The 16273-nt window shown below is 37.1% G+C and overlaps 1 protein-coding gene across 7 annotated transcripts in view; it reads right to left on the reverse strand.

The window, feature by feature from the left end:
- Lrrc36 (leucine rich repeat containing 36) overlaps positions 1 to 16273 on the reverse strand; it is a 59822-nt gene that overhangs the window by 16210 nt on the left and 27339 nt on the right. For 6 of the 7 annotated variants that reach the window (XR_002394331.2, XM_021256876.2, XM_087205202.1 and 3 more), the window contains 3 exons: positions 12080 to 12207; positions 9901 to 9952; positions 2681 to 3121 (listed from right to left, as the gene is read on the reverse strand). Coding sequence is in view for 6 of the 7 variants with exons in the window: in XM_021256876.2 (XP_021112535.2) it covers positions 2681 to 3121; positions 9901 to 9952; positions 12080 to 12207 (621 nt within the window). In the remaining variant the exon portion in view is untranslated. The remainder of the gene's footprint in view (positions 1 to 2680; positions 3122 to 9900; positions 9953 to 12079; positions 12208 to 16273) is intronic. The other variant, XM_013071653.3, reaches the window with a different exon arrangement.

Raw genomic sequence — 16273 nt, forward strand, 5'->3', positions numbered from 1 at the left:
TTATTTCATTGGGAAAACAGAGTCAATCAGAGAAAATGTCCACTGTTAAATCTACCAACTCATTTGTATTTGTATCCATAAATTCTATACCTCCTTGTTACCACAGATGAGCTATTTATGCCTCACATAAGGCTAACTCCTCCACGGGTGGACCAGCTTCCATTTCTTCTTGACTACCTCTTGCTCTCCTGCATCATCAGTTCTCCCTCTGCTGATCACTCCCACCAGGCTCTCAGGACCCCATCCCCCCTCAAGCTACAGTTCTATTTCTCTGTTACTCTTTACTGCAAAACCCCTCAAAGGGGTTGGCTGTATATATTTGAAGGCCTGTGTAACTTTATTGCCTCACTTTCAAGTTTTTCTTGAACTCACCCCAATGATGCTTTTATTTCCAAGCATCCCCTGAAATTGTTTGCTAATGTCTTCTGTGTTGCCAAATATAATCACTCCTCAGTCCAGCTCACTCCCTTGATCATAGGCATCTCTGACTCAGCACTGTGACGCCATCCTTTCTCAAACATACTCTACACTTGGCTTCCAGGGTAGCACTTCCTCTTGGCTTTTCTCCTCCTGCCTTATTAGCTGCTTCTTTCTCACTCTCCATGATGATTTCTCTTTGTCTATTCAACTTCTAACTGTTGGGGGGCTTAGGGTCAGTCCTTGGATCTCTTTTCTATCTATACTCACTCCTTAGGTGAGATCTCATTCAGTCTCAGTTTTGTTTTTGCAGTACTGGGGATTGAACCAAGGGCTCGTGCATGTTAAGCAGGCTACATCCCCAGCCTTTTTATTTATTTTTAAATTTTGAAACAGTCTCACTAAGTTGCCCAGGCTGGCCTTGAACTTGTGATCCTCCCACTTCAGCTTCCCAAGCAGCTGGGATTATAGGTGTATGCCACTGTCCTCAGCCAGCCTCACAGTTTTAGTATATGTGCTGCTGAAGCGAGCACAAGCCTCACAGTTTTAATGCCATCCATACACTTATAATTCCCACATTTTATTTCTAGCCACATCTTCTTCCCTGAACTCTGGACTAATATGTCCAATTACCAAGTCAGCAACTCTGGAAAGTTTTAATAGGTACTTCAAATTTGAGATGTTCAAAACAAAACTTCATAAATAAATGTCATAAACTGAATAAATATTTATCTTAAAACTTGTTTCTAACTTTCCCACTCTTTTCCATCTTAGTAAATAACTCCATTCTTAAAATTATTAAAAAACTTAAGAGGGCTGGGGATTTATCTCAGTTGTGCCACTGTCTGCCTCAAAAGCATAAGGTCCTGAGTTCAATCCCTGGTACCAAAAACAACAACAACAACAAAAACCCAAAAACTTAGAATCACTTTCTTTCTCTCATACTCCATCCTTGGTCCATAAGCAAATCATAGGTTATTAGCATCAGAACATATTCAAAATCTGACTACTTCTCATCACCTCCACAGCTCCACAGTTCTCTCTAGCCCAAGCCATTATCAATGCTTAACTGGATTCTAACCTCTTGAATGATTTTTTTTTGTTGTTTTTTTGTTTTTTTTGTTCTGGGGATTGAACTTGGGACCTTGCACTTGCAAGGTAGGCGGTGGAACCACTGAGCTAAATGCCCAGCTTGAATGATTTTTTAAAACGTTCTCTTGTCCCCTTGACAGTCTACTCTCATCCAGCATCCGGAGTAATTTGCTTTTTGTGGGGTTTTTTTGGTACCAGAGATCCAACTTGGGTCCTTGTGCTTGCGAGGCAGGCTGAGGAACCACTGAGCTAAATCTCCAGGCCTAGGTCTCCACTTTTATGATGCCTCGTCAGAGAAGCCTTTCCTGACCACTCAGTCTAACATATTCCCTGATCTATTCCTTCTATACTTGCAGCACTTATCATAACTTGACATATGTTTACATGTTGTTTATTATCTGTCTTATTAGAATGTAAGCTCCATGAAATTAGGGACTTTTGTTTTTTTATTTTTTTTGGTACCGGGGATCGAACTCAGGTCCTTGCGTTTGCACAGCAGGCGGAAAAACCACTGAGCTAAATCCCTGGCCCAAAATTAGGGACTTTAAAAAAATTACAATAAAATAGGGCTGGGGATTTGAACCCGAGTTCAATCCCCAGCCCCCCCCCCCCAAATTACAATAAAATATATATGGAACGTTGCTACCTTATTTGCAGAGCTAGAATAGTATCTGGCACATAGTAGGTATTCAGTAGTTTTATTGAAATGATAAATCACTGGAGAGCAGTCTCTACCACTTACACTGAAACTAGCTTCTTCTGAAAATAATTCAGAATAGTAGTGACTGTGGTCACAGAAGACCAGAAATATGTCCTAGGATGCTACTTAACTAAATATGTAGCTGTGAAGCTCACATTTTTACAATTTTTCTCTAATATATCTGTCATATTAAACTCATACCCTGTACATTTCTGAAAGTTCCATGGGCCACTGGTGACCCTGAAATAGAATTTAAGAAATGATAAAGCAATTTAAGAAATGTTAATTCCAGGGGTAAACCATTTTCTGGTCCTCCTTCTGTCTGTCTTAGATAGAAGCTATCTTTCTCTCAATAAATTTTTCCTACTCTTAACAACAACAAAAAAAGAAATGTTAATTCCAAAATTTCCAGTTATGCTTTCTATCTACATGCCTGTAAAAAAGACCTGTAAACTAACAAGAAGTTATTACCTGAACTAAGTTTCAAAAGTCTTCCAGTACTGGAGTCAGAGTTTGACAGGGAAGTCAATAAATCTCCACAGGAATGGGATGTAGTAGCCTTTATGTCATTTAAAGGCTTTGTGCTATATTCTTGGTAGTTCTTGTTTCTCTGAGGCCTTTTACCAAGATTTCCATGCAGGGATAGAATTTGAGAATTATGACTATTATAATTTTCCAAACTGATGCCAGAAGGTAACTGATAGGGATGGATCTGGTTGGAATCACCTACATCCAGGCATTTACCCAATGAGGCATCATGGGTAAGATGATAAGTATCGAGCTTTGGTATCAAGTCCTTTTCTGGAGAAGAACCTGAAGACTTATTATCCAAAAAAGATACTCGGTACCCATCTCTCGTCATCTTCTCTGGGGATCGGACTGTGGACTGACGAGGCGAGTAGTGTTTGAATTCTGCTCACAATCAATGGAAAAGAACAAAACGTAATGAGAATTCTTCTTAGTCCAGTTGGGGTACCTCTGTTCACTGAACTAGAGAAGGTTCTTAGGAAGAAGTGGTTAATAATTTTCGTAAATGGTAGCTTAAAGTGATATAGGGACTTCCATATGGATGACAAAAATGACAAAACTTGGGATACTTGTGTAAACAGTAAAAGAATCTGTAACATTCTGAACACAAATTTTGTATCAACTGAATCCCCTAAAAATTTCATCCTAAAACTAAAGAATGAGTTTCCTAGATAATAGTTTCATATCAAAAACATAGTGTCCCTCCACATGATAGTAGTTGTGCTTTTATGTATTTAATCTATAGACAATTGTTGGACTATGATTTCATAGATACTTTGCAATAAAGTTAAACCCATTACCACTTCCATACTCCACCCTGGGGCTCTGGGTCCACTCATCAGGAACCGCTACCCTAAGACAATGAAATGATAGGAAATATAAACCCTACAAAAATCCGCAGCCTAGGCCTCCATCCCAGGCTCCTAGGGCAGTGAAGCTCAGCCGGTCCCAGCACCCAGAAGGAAGCTCCCCCGCTGCCATCCCAAGCTCCTAGGGCAGAGAAGGTGAGTCGCGTGGGTTCCAGAAGCACCCCCCCACCCGTGGAAATGAGAAGACACATAAACAAGCCTCAAAAACAGACTTCTGGATCACCTACAGCAACCCCAAAGGGAAACGAGATGGAACAATCTGATACTCAACCACCTGGACTCTCTGAACTGGCAACAAAAGAGGATCTGGGAAAAAGGAAATCAGAAATAATTACTCAGATAACAGCAAAAATTTTGCTCATGGTGCAAGACATGATTAATAAATCTAGAGAGGACACAGATAAAAAAATAGAGGATCTGAGGAACATGATGGAATCCCAACATAGGAAACAAATGGAATCCATAAAACAGATACAAACAGATTTCCAAGAGATTAAAAACTCCATCGAAAGTCTGCACAGCAGAACGAACCAATGTGAGGATAGAATTTCACATATAGAAGATAAGATTGCAATTAGTGGCCAGGAAAAGAAAAATTGCTTTAAAATTGTAAGGGAACATGAGAAATCAATCCAGCAGCTGCTAGATGATGCAAAGAAGAATAACATAAGACTGATTGGAGTCAATGAAGAAACAGGAGAGAGTGCAGATGACATAAAAAAACTCTTTACAGAAGTGATGGCAGAAAACTTCCCAAGGAGGGGAAAAGAACTTGACATACAGATAAGTGAGGGATATAGGACTCCAGCTAGCCTTAATCAAAAAAATCTACACATAGGCATATAATAGTTAGGATTCCAGAAATCCAACAGAAGAATAAAATTCTACAAGCAGTGAGAGAAAAGAAACAAATCACATACAAAGGAAAGCCCATCAGAATCACAGCAGACTTCTCAATGCAAACCCTCAAGGCAAGAAGAACTTGGAGTGATGTATTTCAAGCCCTAAAGGAAAACAGCCTCCAACCCAGACGATGTACCCTGCAAAACTTTCTTTCAAAATTGATGGAGAAATAAGATACTTTCGTGATAAAGAGCACCTCAGGAACTTCATGAATACCAAACTGGCACTCCAAAAAATTTTAGACAATACCCTAGGAAAAGACAATGAGGATCACAACCCCAGGAAACTCAGCAGAATGAATCCATTGGGCGTGACAAATTAAACGCAAAGGGGGAGAATCCAACAAAAAGTCATGACAAGCCTTTTAAAACTTTTTAACTTCATCTCCCTAATGAGTGTATAATTCAATCTTATTATTGTACTGATTGATATTTTTCTGATTCTAGAATTGCACACCATTCCTTGTGCTATACTGGCTATTTATCATCTTCTTATGTCTACATTTTAATTGGATTGTCTATTAATGAGCTCTATGAATTCTTTATATATTTTGCTCATAGGTTATATGCATTGTAAATATGGTTTGTTTAAGGACTACTTTTCATTTTAATGGTGTCATTTAAAGTTCTAAATTTTGATGGAATCTCATTTATCAATTTTTTTTCTTTTATACATCATGTTTTTTGTATCCTAGATAGTTCTTGCCTACCCTAAATTCATAAATATTTTCCCTTATAATTTCTTCTTAAAGTTTTATACTTTTAGGTTTTCTTATTTAGGTTCATAGATCCCTTCAAGTTATTTTCATGTATGGAAAAAAAAGGTTGAGGTTAATTTTTTATATACGGATGCCAGGTGTTCTAGTGCCATTTGCTGAAGACACTATCTCTTCCTCGGCTCTTGAATCAAGTTTATATTCTATAAAATGCTAATGTTAAATAATCTTTCAAAACTCAGTGGACCATATATGTGTGGTTCTATTTCTAGATTCTCTGTTTTATTCCAATGATCTATATGTCTTTCCTTACACCAACACTGCCTTGATTACTGTAGCTTTAGAAGAAGTCTTAAAATTGGGTGCTAAACGTCTTCCAACACTGTTTTTGTTTTTGTTTTTGGCTTTCCTGGGTCCTTTGTACTCCTACATAACTTTTAAATTTCAATATCCAGTTCTTCATTTATAGCAAGTATACACAGACCTGAATTTTTATATATACCTTGTGTTTTCTAATCCTGCTAAATTCAAGCACAAGTTCTAGGGGCTCCTAGAGATTTCTTAGTATTTTCTCTGTAGATGATCATTTCATCTACATATAAAGATTTTGCTTCTGCTGTGCCAATCCTATCCTAGTTGTGTCATTTTATTGCCACACTATTTTGGTTTAGACCTATGTTTCAAAGTCTAAAGGACAGATGAAGGGTAGGCATATATGCCCTTATTCCCCACTTTAGGGAGAAAGCATGGTATCGTCTCCATTCATAGAAGGAGTTTTTGTTGGAAGTATGGAGTACATGTCTTTGATCTGTTGAGAAGGTTCTGTTCTACTTCTAGTCTCCTGATAACTTTTACCATGAACAGCTGTAGAATTTAGTCCAATACTCTTTCTCCAACTAGTGACAGGATCATATGGCTTTCTCCTTTTCTCTGTTAAAATGATTACTTTTCGGGGTGGATCTTCCAATGCTGAACCAAACAGTACCATCCCTATAATAAAACCACTTTCTACATACTGTCAGATCTGACTTCTAAGAGTTTGTTTTGTTAAACAAATTTCTATCTATGTTCATACTTTTTCTTCTATTATCTTTGTCCAGTTTTAGGATTAGCACAATGTTGATTTCCTAAAATGAGGGGAGAAGTGTTCCTTCTTTTTTCTGCCTTAAATGTTTGATATAATTTATCAGTTAAAATGTTTATGAGCCTGCTGTTGTCATATAGGTAGGTTTTCAAGCTAGGAATATACTTTCTTTAATAGATGCTATTCAAATTTTATATTTCCTCCAGAGTTAGTTTCATTAATTTGTCTTCCAAGTTACTTCTTAGAAGTTGTCAAATTTATTTCAAAAACGATTTTTGTAATATGCTTTCTATATCCTTTTAAATTCTGTAAAATCTGTGGTAATGTCTCCTAGATCTTAATATTATAATTTTAAAAATGTATAACTGATATTGTGTAACAGGAAGAAAAGGTCTAAAAGAACAGGGGAATTGGGAGGGGTAGGGGAAGGGAAAAAGGGGAAAGGAAAAAAATATGAGAAAAGGAAAAAAATGGAAACAAGGTCTTTGCAAATAGGGAAGGGTGGAAGGGGTGAAGGGAGGGCAAGGGAAGGGGAAAAAAAAATAAGTACCAAGAGACTCATGTAATGGTACAAGATCCCAATGATGAATGTAACTGTATTGTATACCAAAAATGTACTAATAAAATTAATGGGGAAAAAATAAAAATAAAAATAAAAAATAAAAAAATAAATGCCATTTTCAACTTAAAAAAAAAAATCCGTGGCCTAGTGCTAGCCCAGCTACAAAACATTTTTTCTCAGATAGCTGTATCTGCCATCTCTAAAAAGCCTCACAGGGGCAGGTAGAACAACCAACAAAAATCAAAAGGCTCTGTGTTCTTTAGTGTTTTCAGTGCTTCATATACTTCAAGGGCTTCCTTGGGAAACAAAACATACTATATCTGAGTTAGTCACAATAACCCTTCCAACTCTAATGTTGTTAAGGACCTACAAGAACACCAATCTCAACATGTACAGTGTGGGAAAGGTTATAGAACAGTATCTTTTTTTTTTTTTTTTGGTGCCAGGGATTGAGCTCGGGTCCTTGTGCTTGTGCAGCAGGTGGCGAAACCACTGAGCTAAATCCCCGGCCCTGTAGAACAGTATCTTTAGACAACAAAAAGAAAGTAAGGTAAGAGACTTCTGATTTTTTTTTTTTTTTTTTTTTGGTACTAGAGATCGATCTCGGGACTTTGTGCTTGCGAGGCAGGCGGCAGCACCACTGAGCTAAATCCCTGGCCCAAGAGACTTCTGTTTTAAGTAATGACAAATTAGATAATTCAGACTATCCTCCTGTTGAACACATAAAAGCAATAGGATGAATCATTCTCTTAAAAGCACCAAAGAGCTAAAAAGATAGTGAGGAATTTCTAGGTCAAATTCTAGAAAACAATAAAAAGCCCTATAGATTAAGTCTATCACAGAAAGCCCCTTTTACTTGAAGGCTTTTTAGGGTGAGACATAAGAAAAAGTTCAAGGTCCACCAAAGGTGAGGGGTTTGAGAATATCCTTGTCACAAAACACACACACACACACACACACACACACACACACACACACACACAAAGAGGAAACCCTGGACAGTATACACTGCTCAGATTAAAGGTAAACTATAAATAAATTAACCCTTGTAAAGAATGGTTATCCAGGTTTGCATTGTCTGCATAGTCAGGGAACTTCAAACCTTAAAATGGGATTAAGGTGATCCCAGACTGACAGTGTTCTAGGCACCTGACAGAAGCCAATGAAAATTTGTTCTGGAAAAAATATACTCACTTAAGACTAATAGTTGTTAGTTCAAACAATTGTTCAAATATAATAACAAACAGCCAAAAGACAAACAAAAAGGAAACAGGGCTGGGGATTTAGTTCAGTGGCACTGTGTCTGCCTCACAAGGGTAAGGTCCTGAGTTCGATCCCTGGTACCAAAAAAAAAAAAAAAGGAAACAAGAGGATATGAGTAAAAAAAATTAGAAAGCAACCCCCAGAAAAACATGCACAAAAATATTAGATACTATAAATAAGAGATTACAGCCTATAAGACAGGTATGCTTAAATATAAAACAAGCCTGAACTGTTCTCCTTAGAAAATGTGACCTATAGGATCTGAAAAAGAACCAAATCAAACATAGACTGAGAAAACAAATTGAAATTAAAAATTCAGCAGACAGGTTTAACAGCAAATTAGACACAGATGAGGATGTTAATTAATTGAAAGTTGGGTCAGAAGGAATTATCCAGAATGTAGATCAGACAAAAAAGACAAAATTATGAAAGAATAAGAGATAAAGAGGACAAAGTGAATATTTCTGACATATATTTATTTAATTAGAAATTCCACAAGGATAAGAGAGAAAGAATGGGACACAAAAAATATTTGTTTCCAAACGGTACTTTCCAGAATTAATGGGATATAATTCACAGATTTCAGAAGTATAATAAGTACCAAGCAGGATAAATAAAAATAAATCTCCACATCACAGTGAAACTGCAGAAAACCAAAGACAACTGGAAAATCCTAAAAGCAGTCAGAAGAAAAAAAGAAAGATTATCTATAGGAGTTAAAGACTTCAGGCTGACTTCTCAAAAGTAACCACAAAAGATAGACTACAGTGGAATAACTTCAGTATTCTGAAAGAAAAATACCACCAGCCTAAAAATCTATACCCAGCAAAAATGCCCTACATGAGGAAGGGGGAAGAAAGAAGGGGAAAGAGCTTGAAAATGATCAAACTATGTTACACACATGTACCAGTTCCCCAAAATAAATATACCTATTATGTATTGCAAACATACACTAATAAAAAACAATAATAAAGAGAAAAATATACTTCAAGAATAAAGGTGGAATAAAGGTATTTCAAATAAAAACTGAAAGAGTTTATTGCAGTAGGCCTAAACTAAAGGAAATTCTAAAGATAGAGGAAAATTAACTCAGAAGAAAAGTCTGGGATTAAAAAAAGAAATGAAGAAAGCCTGGGGATTTAGCTCAGTGGTTCCGCTGCCTGCCTTGCAAGTGCAAGGTCCCAAGTTTGATCCCCAGTACCAAAAAAAAAAAAAAGAAATGAAGAGAAAAAGTGGTAAATACACGGATATATTTAAATGGATATTGTCTGTATAAAAATATCTTGTGGGTTTTTAAAATAGAGAAATAAAAGCCATAGGAATAATATACTTCAGAGAGATAACTGGAGAAAAGTACTCTTAAGATCTTTAACTTACCCAAAAGAAGACTTAAGATATTGATTCATTTTAAAATTGCATAAGGACATATATTGCCATTTTGAAAATAATACTAAAAGTATAGAAAGTAAGTTAGAGAAAGTGTAACTTAACAAACTGGTAGAAGGAAAAAAAGAACGAATAGGAAAATAAGAAACCCAAAGAAGGCAAAGAAAAAGAAATACAGACTAGTCAGCTAATACAAAAAGAACAAAGGAGGTAGAATATCTACTCTTTAAGCAGACGGCCTTCCACATCCCTACTCATCCAAGGCAGCCCCTCAGAAAAGCAGAAAGATTAGTTGACCAAAGCTGCAACATCATCTCTCAAATCTCATTACATTCAGATTTCTATGATAGTGTGGGAGAAAATACTCATCAAAATATTTACCATTGTCCTGGGGGTTGTCACTTGGCATCTCCTTTCTTGTCATTTCCTGCATCTAAAACAAATTTGAAGGTTTAGGTAGAAGGGCAGACATGGGCGTTCAGACATGAACTCACTAGGCTGAGGCTTCATAGGTCTTTCCTATCAGCAAGGATGTCCATCCCTGCAAGCTAGGGAAACCAACCTTCAAAGGAAAGGTCCAAGATTAAGCCTTTTTTTTTTTGAGACAAGGTCTCATTATGTAGTCCAGGCTGGCCTTGAACTCACAGTGATCTTCCTGCCTCAGCCTGCCTAGTCCTGGATTACAGGTGTGCACCACCATGCCCGGCTAAAGCCTATATTGAAATAGTCACAGCATAAGAAGATTCCAGAGTTGCTTTGAAGCAGGTAAATAGACTTCTTGAAAATATAAAATATATTAGAAGGTAAAGGGCATACCAAACAGCAAAATACTATACCATATTTTCTTAGGTATAGATAGCTCAGCATAGAAATTAGATGAGGCCACTTTTTCCAACTTACTTTTTCTATTTAAAGGTCTCCCACACTTATTTTATCTTCTGATAAAAGAAATAATAGGAGTTTTACTAGGCTAGAAATTAACTTGAGGCATAACTAGTCAAGGACAGAAGCAAAAAGAGAACCATCTAAGGGTTTTTGTTTGTTTGTTTTTGTTTTGATTTTTGGTACTAGGGATTGAACTTGGGACCTTCCGCTTGCAAGGCAGGCAGTGGAACCACTGAGCTAAATACCTGGCCCTAGGGTTTGTTTTTTAAAAATGATGAAATATGTTAGGTGCATGTACAAATCTGCCAAAATGAAACCCATTAATCTGTATGGTCAACATGCACTAATAAAAAATGTGGAAAAAAAATGTGGGAAGAAAAAGTATCTTGAAGTGTTCAGTATCATTTTGGTACAGAGAAAGAAGCCCTGTTTCCTTATTTGTTAAACTAAAAGGATTATAGCAAGCTATTCAATTTCCTTTTTTTTTCTCATCAAGAAGTAATTTCAAGGGCCGGGGATTTAGCTCAGTGGTTTTGCCACCTGCTGCGCAAGCACAAGGACCCAAGTTCGATCCCCAGTACCAAAAGAAAAAAAAAAAGAAGTAATTTCAGAGAAGCTGTTTTTATTTTTTAAAAACTTTTTCTTTTTTTTTTTTTGGTACCGGGGATCAAACTCGGGACCTTGGACTTGCAAGGCAGGCGGGGGAACCACTGAGCTAAATCCCCAGCTGTACTAACTTTAACCATAGGTTGGAGTATTCTTTGTCTCCATTTCCTTAAATTAATACCAAGATTTTTAAAAATGGTAATGGAGATAGTTTCTAAATTACCCAAGTAGAATCTCCAAAATGAAGGAAGCAGTTAATGCTAACTTGTCTTTTTAAAACGAGAAGGTATTATATAATCAAACTGAAAAGAAATCTTACTTTTTACTAGTACAACCCTGATCATCGAAACTATGCATTAATCAGAGCCTTTGCTTTTCTTTCTCCCTTTGGCTATTTTCCACAATTTCATTCTCATATTTTATAAGAAAAGGCAAAAGGAGAGGTTGAACATAAAGTTCTGCTTTTTGAGTCGTATTCACTCATACTAGAAATCTTATAAAATTGATTCTTCCACCAAATTTTTCTCTAAATTTCTGTTGTTCTCAATTTTTTCCAAATCTTGTATGATACTACCCTCCCATTACCCATCACTCCTGTGTCATCTTTGTTCTTTAACTTTTTTTTTTCTATTATTCTGAAGAAGCAGCTTTGAGAAAACCACCCTTGAAATGGAAGACTCTGTAACTAACAGGTAGAAGTAAGAAAATCTAAGAGGTAAAGGAAGAGGAGATGGAGACATTGGGTAGAGAGGAGAAATTTTAGAGCCTGCACAAAACTATAACTCTTACATCTCTGTTTGGGTATTAAAATCTTGGCATAAAATGTGCTAAAGTTACATGTAAAAATAGATGGCATATGTTAACAGATTAGTGAAAGAGTGGGAAAAGGAGACTGAAATTAATAGAGAAGGTACTCTACGTCCTGTCTTGCATTTTCCTTTTAGAGCGTCTAAACTGCCTTTTTCTAACAAGCCCTCTTAGACCTTCATAAATAATCGAGAGTCCACTGAATTATTAGTATTAAACACTGAGTAGTCAGCAGATCAGCAGGAGAGAGAGAATGCCTTACCTGTGTCCCCAGGGGAAAAGTGTCTGATTTCTGACCTGGTTTACCATTGTCCTGGGTTGCAGAAGTACTGGTTAGGGAATCCTTTCTTTCCCAGTTAGTGAAGGGTATAAAAAGTCCTTTGTTTGAGGCTGTGTTGAAAGAAAAGGCATACATTGAAGCTCTGAAAAGACTTCAAAGGCAGCATATTTTATAGAAAGAAAGATAATAGAGGGGAAGTCACAAGACTGAATGCTGGTTCTGGTGTCATCCCTTGGAAACCATGTGAACTTGGGCAAATTGCTTCACCTCTCTGAATCTCACTTCATTTGTGAAATGGTGATAATAAAAACATACACTTCCTATCTTGTAAGGTTTAGGTGAGTTAAAACAAGATAACAAATATAAAATGGCCTCATAAATTATGAAGTATGTGGGGTGTGGTGTGCACACTTGTAATCCTAGCACTCAGAAGGCTGAGGCAGGAGGATCACCTTGAGTTTGAGGCCAGTCTGTGTTACATAGTCAATTAAAGACCAACCACCAACTACATAGACCCTGTCCAACCCTCCCCCCATAAAAAACTCTAAAACAAAACAAAACAAATTATGAAGTACTCCACGGATAAGAGGAAGGCAAATAGTAGTATTTATCCTAAGTGTATAAATAATGAATTTCAACATCAGTTCAATAATCTTTTGCTACAGGAGGAAATGCTGGGAACAGACCCCTGGCATTATACATCTCTAAGGCTCTGATCAGTAGTCTGCATTGATTTACCATTTCAAATCTGGCTCTTTCTTCCTAGATTTCCTCATTTATTAAAACAAAATACTAATCACGACCTATTCACAGGGAAGAATGCGAAATCCTTAGGTCTCCCAGTATTTTTTGCCTATTGTTAGAGAAATAGCTTTTAAAATAAAAAGGAAAACCAAAAACTCCATCCAAGTCATGGCCACCCTGGAAACTGATAACAAGAAGAACCAGTTAGGAATTCTATTAGGTAGTAACAACACTTGTACAAAAGTTTGTGCACATTTTTTTTTTTTTTTTTTTTTTTGGTTCCGGGGATCAAACTCAGGACCTTGTGCTTTTGAGGCAGGCAGCGGCACCACTGAGCTAAATTCCCTGGCCCTGTGCACATTCTTTAATACTTCTGGTTGGAGAATCTTGGCATCAGGGGTTTTCTAGGGAGACTTAGATAAAACTAAATGCTTTGCAACTGTTTAGGGAAATTCTTTCTAGCAGGATTGTGCAAGAATTAAGATAGTTTCAAAACCTTGGGCCTTCCTTCAAACAATGTGTTCTGCTAGTTTCCATCCCATCCACTGGCTCTGGCAACAGAAAGTTACTAAGAGCCAGTGAGAATGAGAACATGGCATGAACCAGCCCTTTTGTCTATTTGGGGCTCTGTGATGCTTGCTTTGTTTTCTTTCCTTTCTTCTTTCTTTCTTTTTAAATTTTGTATGGAGATTAAACCAACTGCCTTGTGTCAAGCACTCTACCATTGAGCCATACCTGCAGCCCTTTTTATTTGATTTTTTTTTTTTGGTACCAGGGATCAAACTCAAGACCTCACACTTGCCAGGCAGGCCTGTGCTGCTGAGCTACATCCCTGGCCCCCTTTTTATTTGATTTTGAAGCAGAGTCTTGCTAAATTTTCCAGCTAGCCTTAGTGATCCTCTTGTCTCAGGCTCCTGAATGGGTGGTATTATAGGCACACTCCACAATACCAGTTTCGATGATCTCTATTTCTGAGTTGCCCTTTGGGGTTGGAATGTTCTATGTAAAATCAAGAAACTCTTCCACCATTGGATTGATGGAACTACTTTTTTTCAAATAAGCTTACAAATTTATGTTATCTGGTTTCTATCATAGTAGTACTGCAGAAAAACAAGATGAAGCAGAAACTACTGGTTGTAACCTGATCCCTGGTAGAAAAGGTGAATGTCAGTAAGCTATCATTTGGGCTTAGGCTTCTCTCACCATTATCCTGCAAAATAAGACTTTGCAGTATCCAAGTCCTGCCCTGCCCTGTTTTCCTTCCTCATTTCCAGACTCACAGGTTATTTTTCTTTCCTGCAGTCTACTTCCTTGTTCAAGCAAATCCGTCACAGGCTGAGTTCTTTGCTAAGTGCTACCATACCTTCCCCTGGGTTTCAGCTGTCACCTGAATCCGGACAGCCCTAACTCAAAATGTCTTAACTCCTTTTTTTGATGTCTAGCCCCCAAAGAGTACTCCAAGGAGGCACAAGTATGCAAAGTCAATATTTTCTAAGTCAAATTCATTGTCTTCTGAGACTCCTGCTGATGCCTCTCCTATCTTGGCACTGATTCCTCAAGACACAAACTTACTCTTGGGCTTTCACTCATCTGATATCTCAGTGAGTCACTCTTCTTTTTTGGGGAACTTGATTTTAATTGAGATATAATTGATACACCATTACTATCATCCTTGTGCAGAATAGGATTCAGTAGTTCTTAGTACATTCAAAAGTTGTGCAACCATCACTATTATCTCACTCCAGAACACTTCATCACTCCAAAAAGAAATCCCATAGCTGTCACTGCCAACGCTCCCCTTCTGCCCATCCCCTAGCAACCACCACTATACTTTTTATCTCTATGAATTTGCCAATTCTAGATATTTAATATAAATGGAATCATACAAATATGCCCTTTTTGTCTGGCTTCTTTCACTTAATGTGATGCTTTTAAGATATGCTTTGTAGCATGTGTCAGCACTCTATTTCTTTTTATGGCTGAAAAATATTCCTTATACAGATATACTACATTCTGTATATTCATTCATCAGTCAATGAACTTTTTCGCTACTATGCAAAATGCTGCTTTCATTCCTGAATAAGTGGTTGTATAGATATGTTTCTATTTCCTTGGTATACACGTTGAGGTGGATTTATGGGGCTAAATGGTGATTCTAAGTTTCATAAAGCACTCTACCACTGAGCCACATCTCCAGCCCTATATTCAAGTTTTTGAGAAACTGCCAAACTGTTTTCCAAAGCAGCAGCAGTACAATTTTACTTTCCCATAAGCAATGTATGAGAGCTCCAATTTCTCCACATTCTCGTTTTCACTCATTACCGGTCCTTTTTCATTTCATTTTATTTTATTTTATTTATTTTTTAGGTACTGGGGATTGAACCCAGGTCCTTGCGCTTGAGCAGCAGGCAGCAAAACTACTGAGCTAAATCCCCGGCCCTTCATTTTATTTTATTTTGGCACTAGGGATCAAACTCAGGGCCCACATGTGCAAATTCCCTATGATGAGTGTTATCAATCTGTATGCCTAAAATGTACAAATAAATGTTTTGCTATATTAAAAAAAACCTCTCAGGGCCTCTTGCATGCTAGACAAGCATTCTACCACTAAGCTACTCTCCCAGCTTTATCTGTTCTTTTGATTCTAATCACCCTAGTGTGTTGTAAAGTGGTATCTTATTTTGGTTTTGATTTGCATTTCCCTGTGTCATTTCATTTTGTGTGCTTGTTAGCCAGTTGCAAATCTTCTTTGAAGAAATGGCTATTCAAATCCTTTTCCCATTTATGTATGTATATATGTATGTATGTATGTATGTATATATTTCCTAGGGGTTGAAGCCAGAGAGCATTGAGCTACATCTTCAGTCTTACTTATTTATTTAAGATAGGGTCTCATTAAATGGTCCAGGTTATGAGCCAGGGATTAGCTCAGTGGTTCTGCCACTTGCCTTGAAAGTGCAAGGTCCCAAGTTCAATCCCTGGTACAAAAAAAAAAAATTGTCCAGGTTTGCCTTGAATTTAAGATCCTTCTGCTTCAGCCTCCTGAATAGATGGGATTACAAGTGTGCACCACCACTTACCATTTTTCCTATATTTTAATTAAATTGTTTATCTTTTTGTTATTGAGTTGTAAGAGTTCTTTGTATAAATTCCATATAGACCTTTGTCAAATTTACAATTTGCAAATACTTTTTCCCATTTTGTGGGTTGTCTTTCCACTTTTTTTGAGACATAAAAGTTTAAAAAATTTTTTTGTTTTGTTTTGTTTTGACAAAAGGCCTTATTGTATAGTCCAAGCCAGTCTTGAGCTTGCTATGTAGCCCAGGCTGTCCTTGGACTTGCAATCCTCCTGCCTTAGCCTCCCAAGTGCTGGAATTACACACATGTACCACCACACCTGGTTAAAAATTTTTATATTTTATGAAGTCTAAT

Source organism: Heterocephalus glaber, unplaced genomic scaffold, assembly GCF_053883595.1.
Source record: "Heterocephalus glaber isolate CG9 unplaced genomic scaffold, H.glaber_assembly_v1.0 deba00000071, whole genome shotgun sequence".
Taxonomy (NCBI): domain Eukaryota; kingdom Metazoa; phylum Chordata; class Mammalia; order Rodentia; family Bathyergidae; genus Heterocephalus; species Heterocephalus glaber.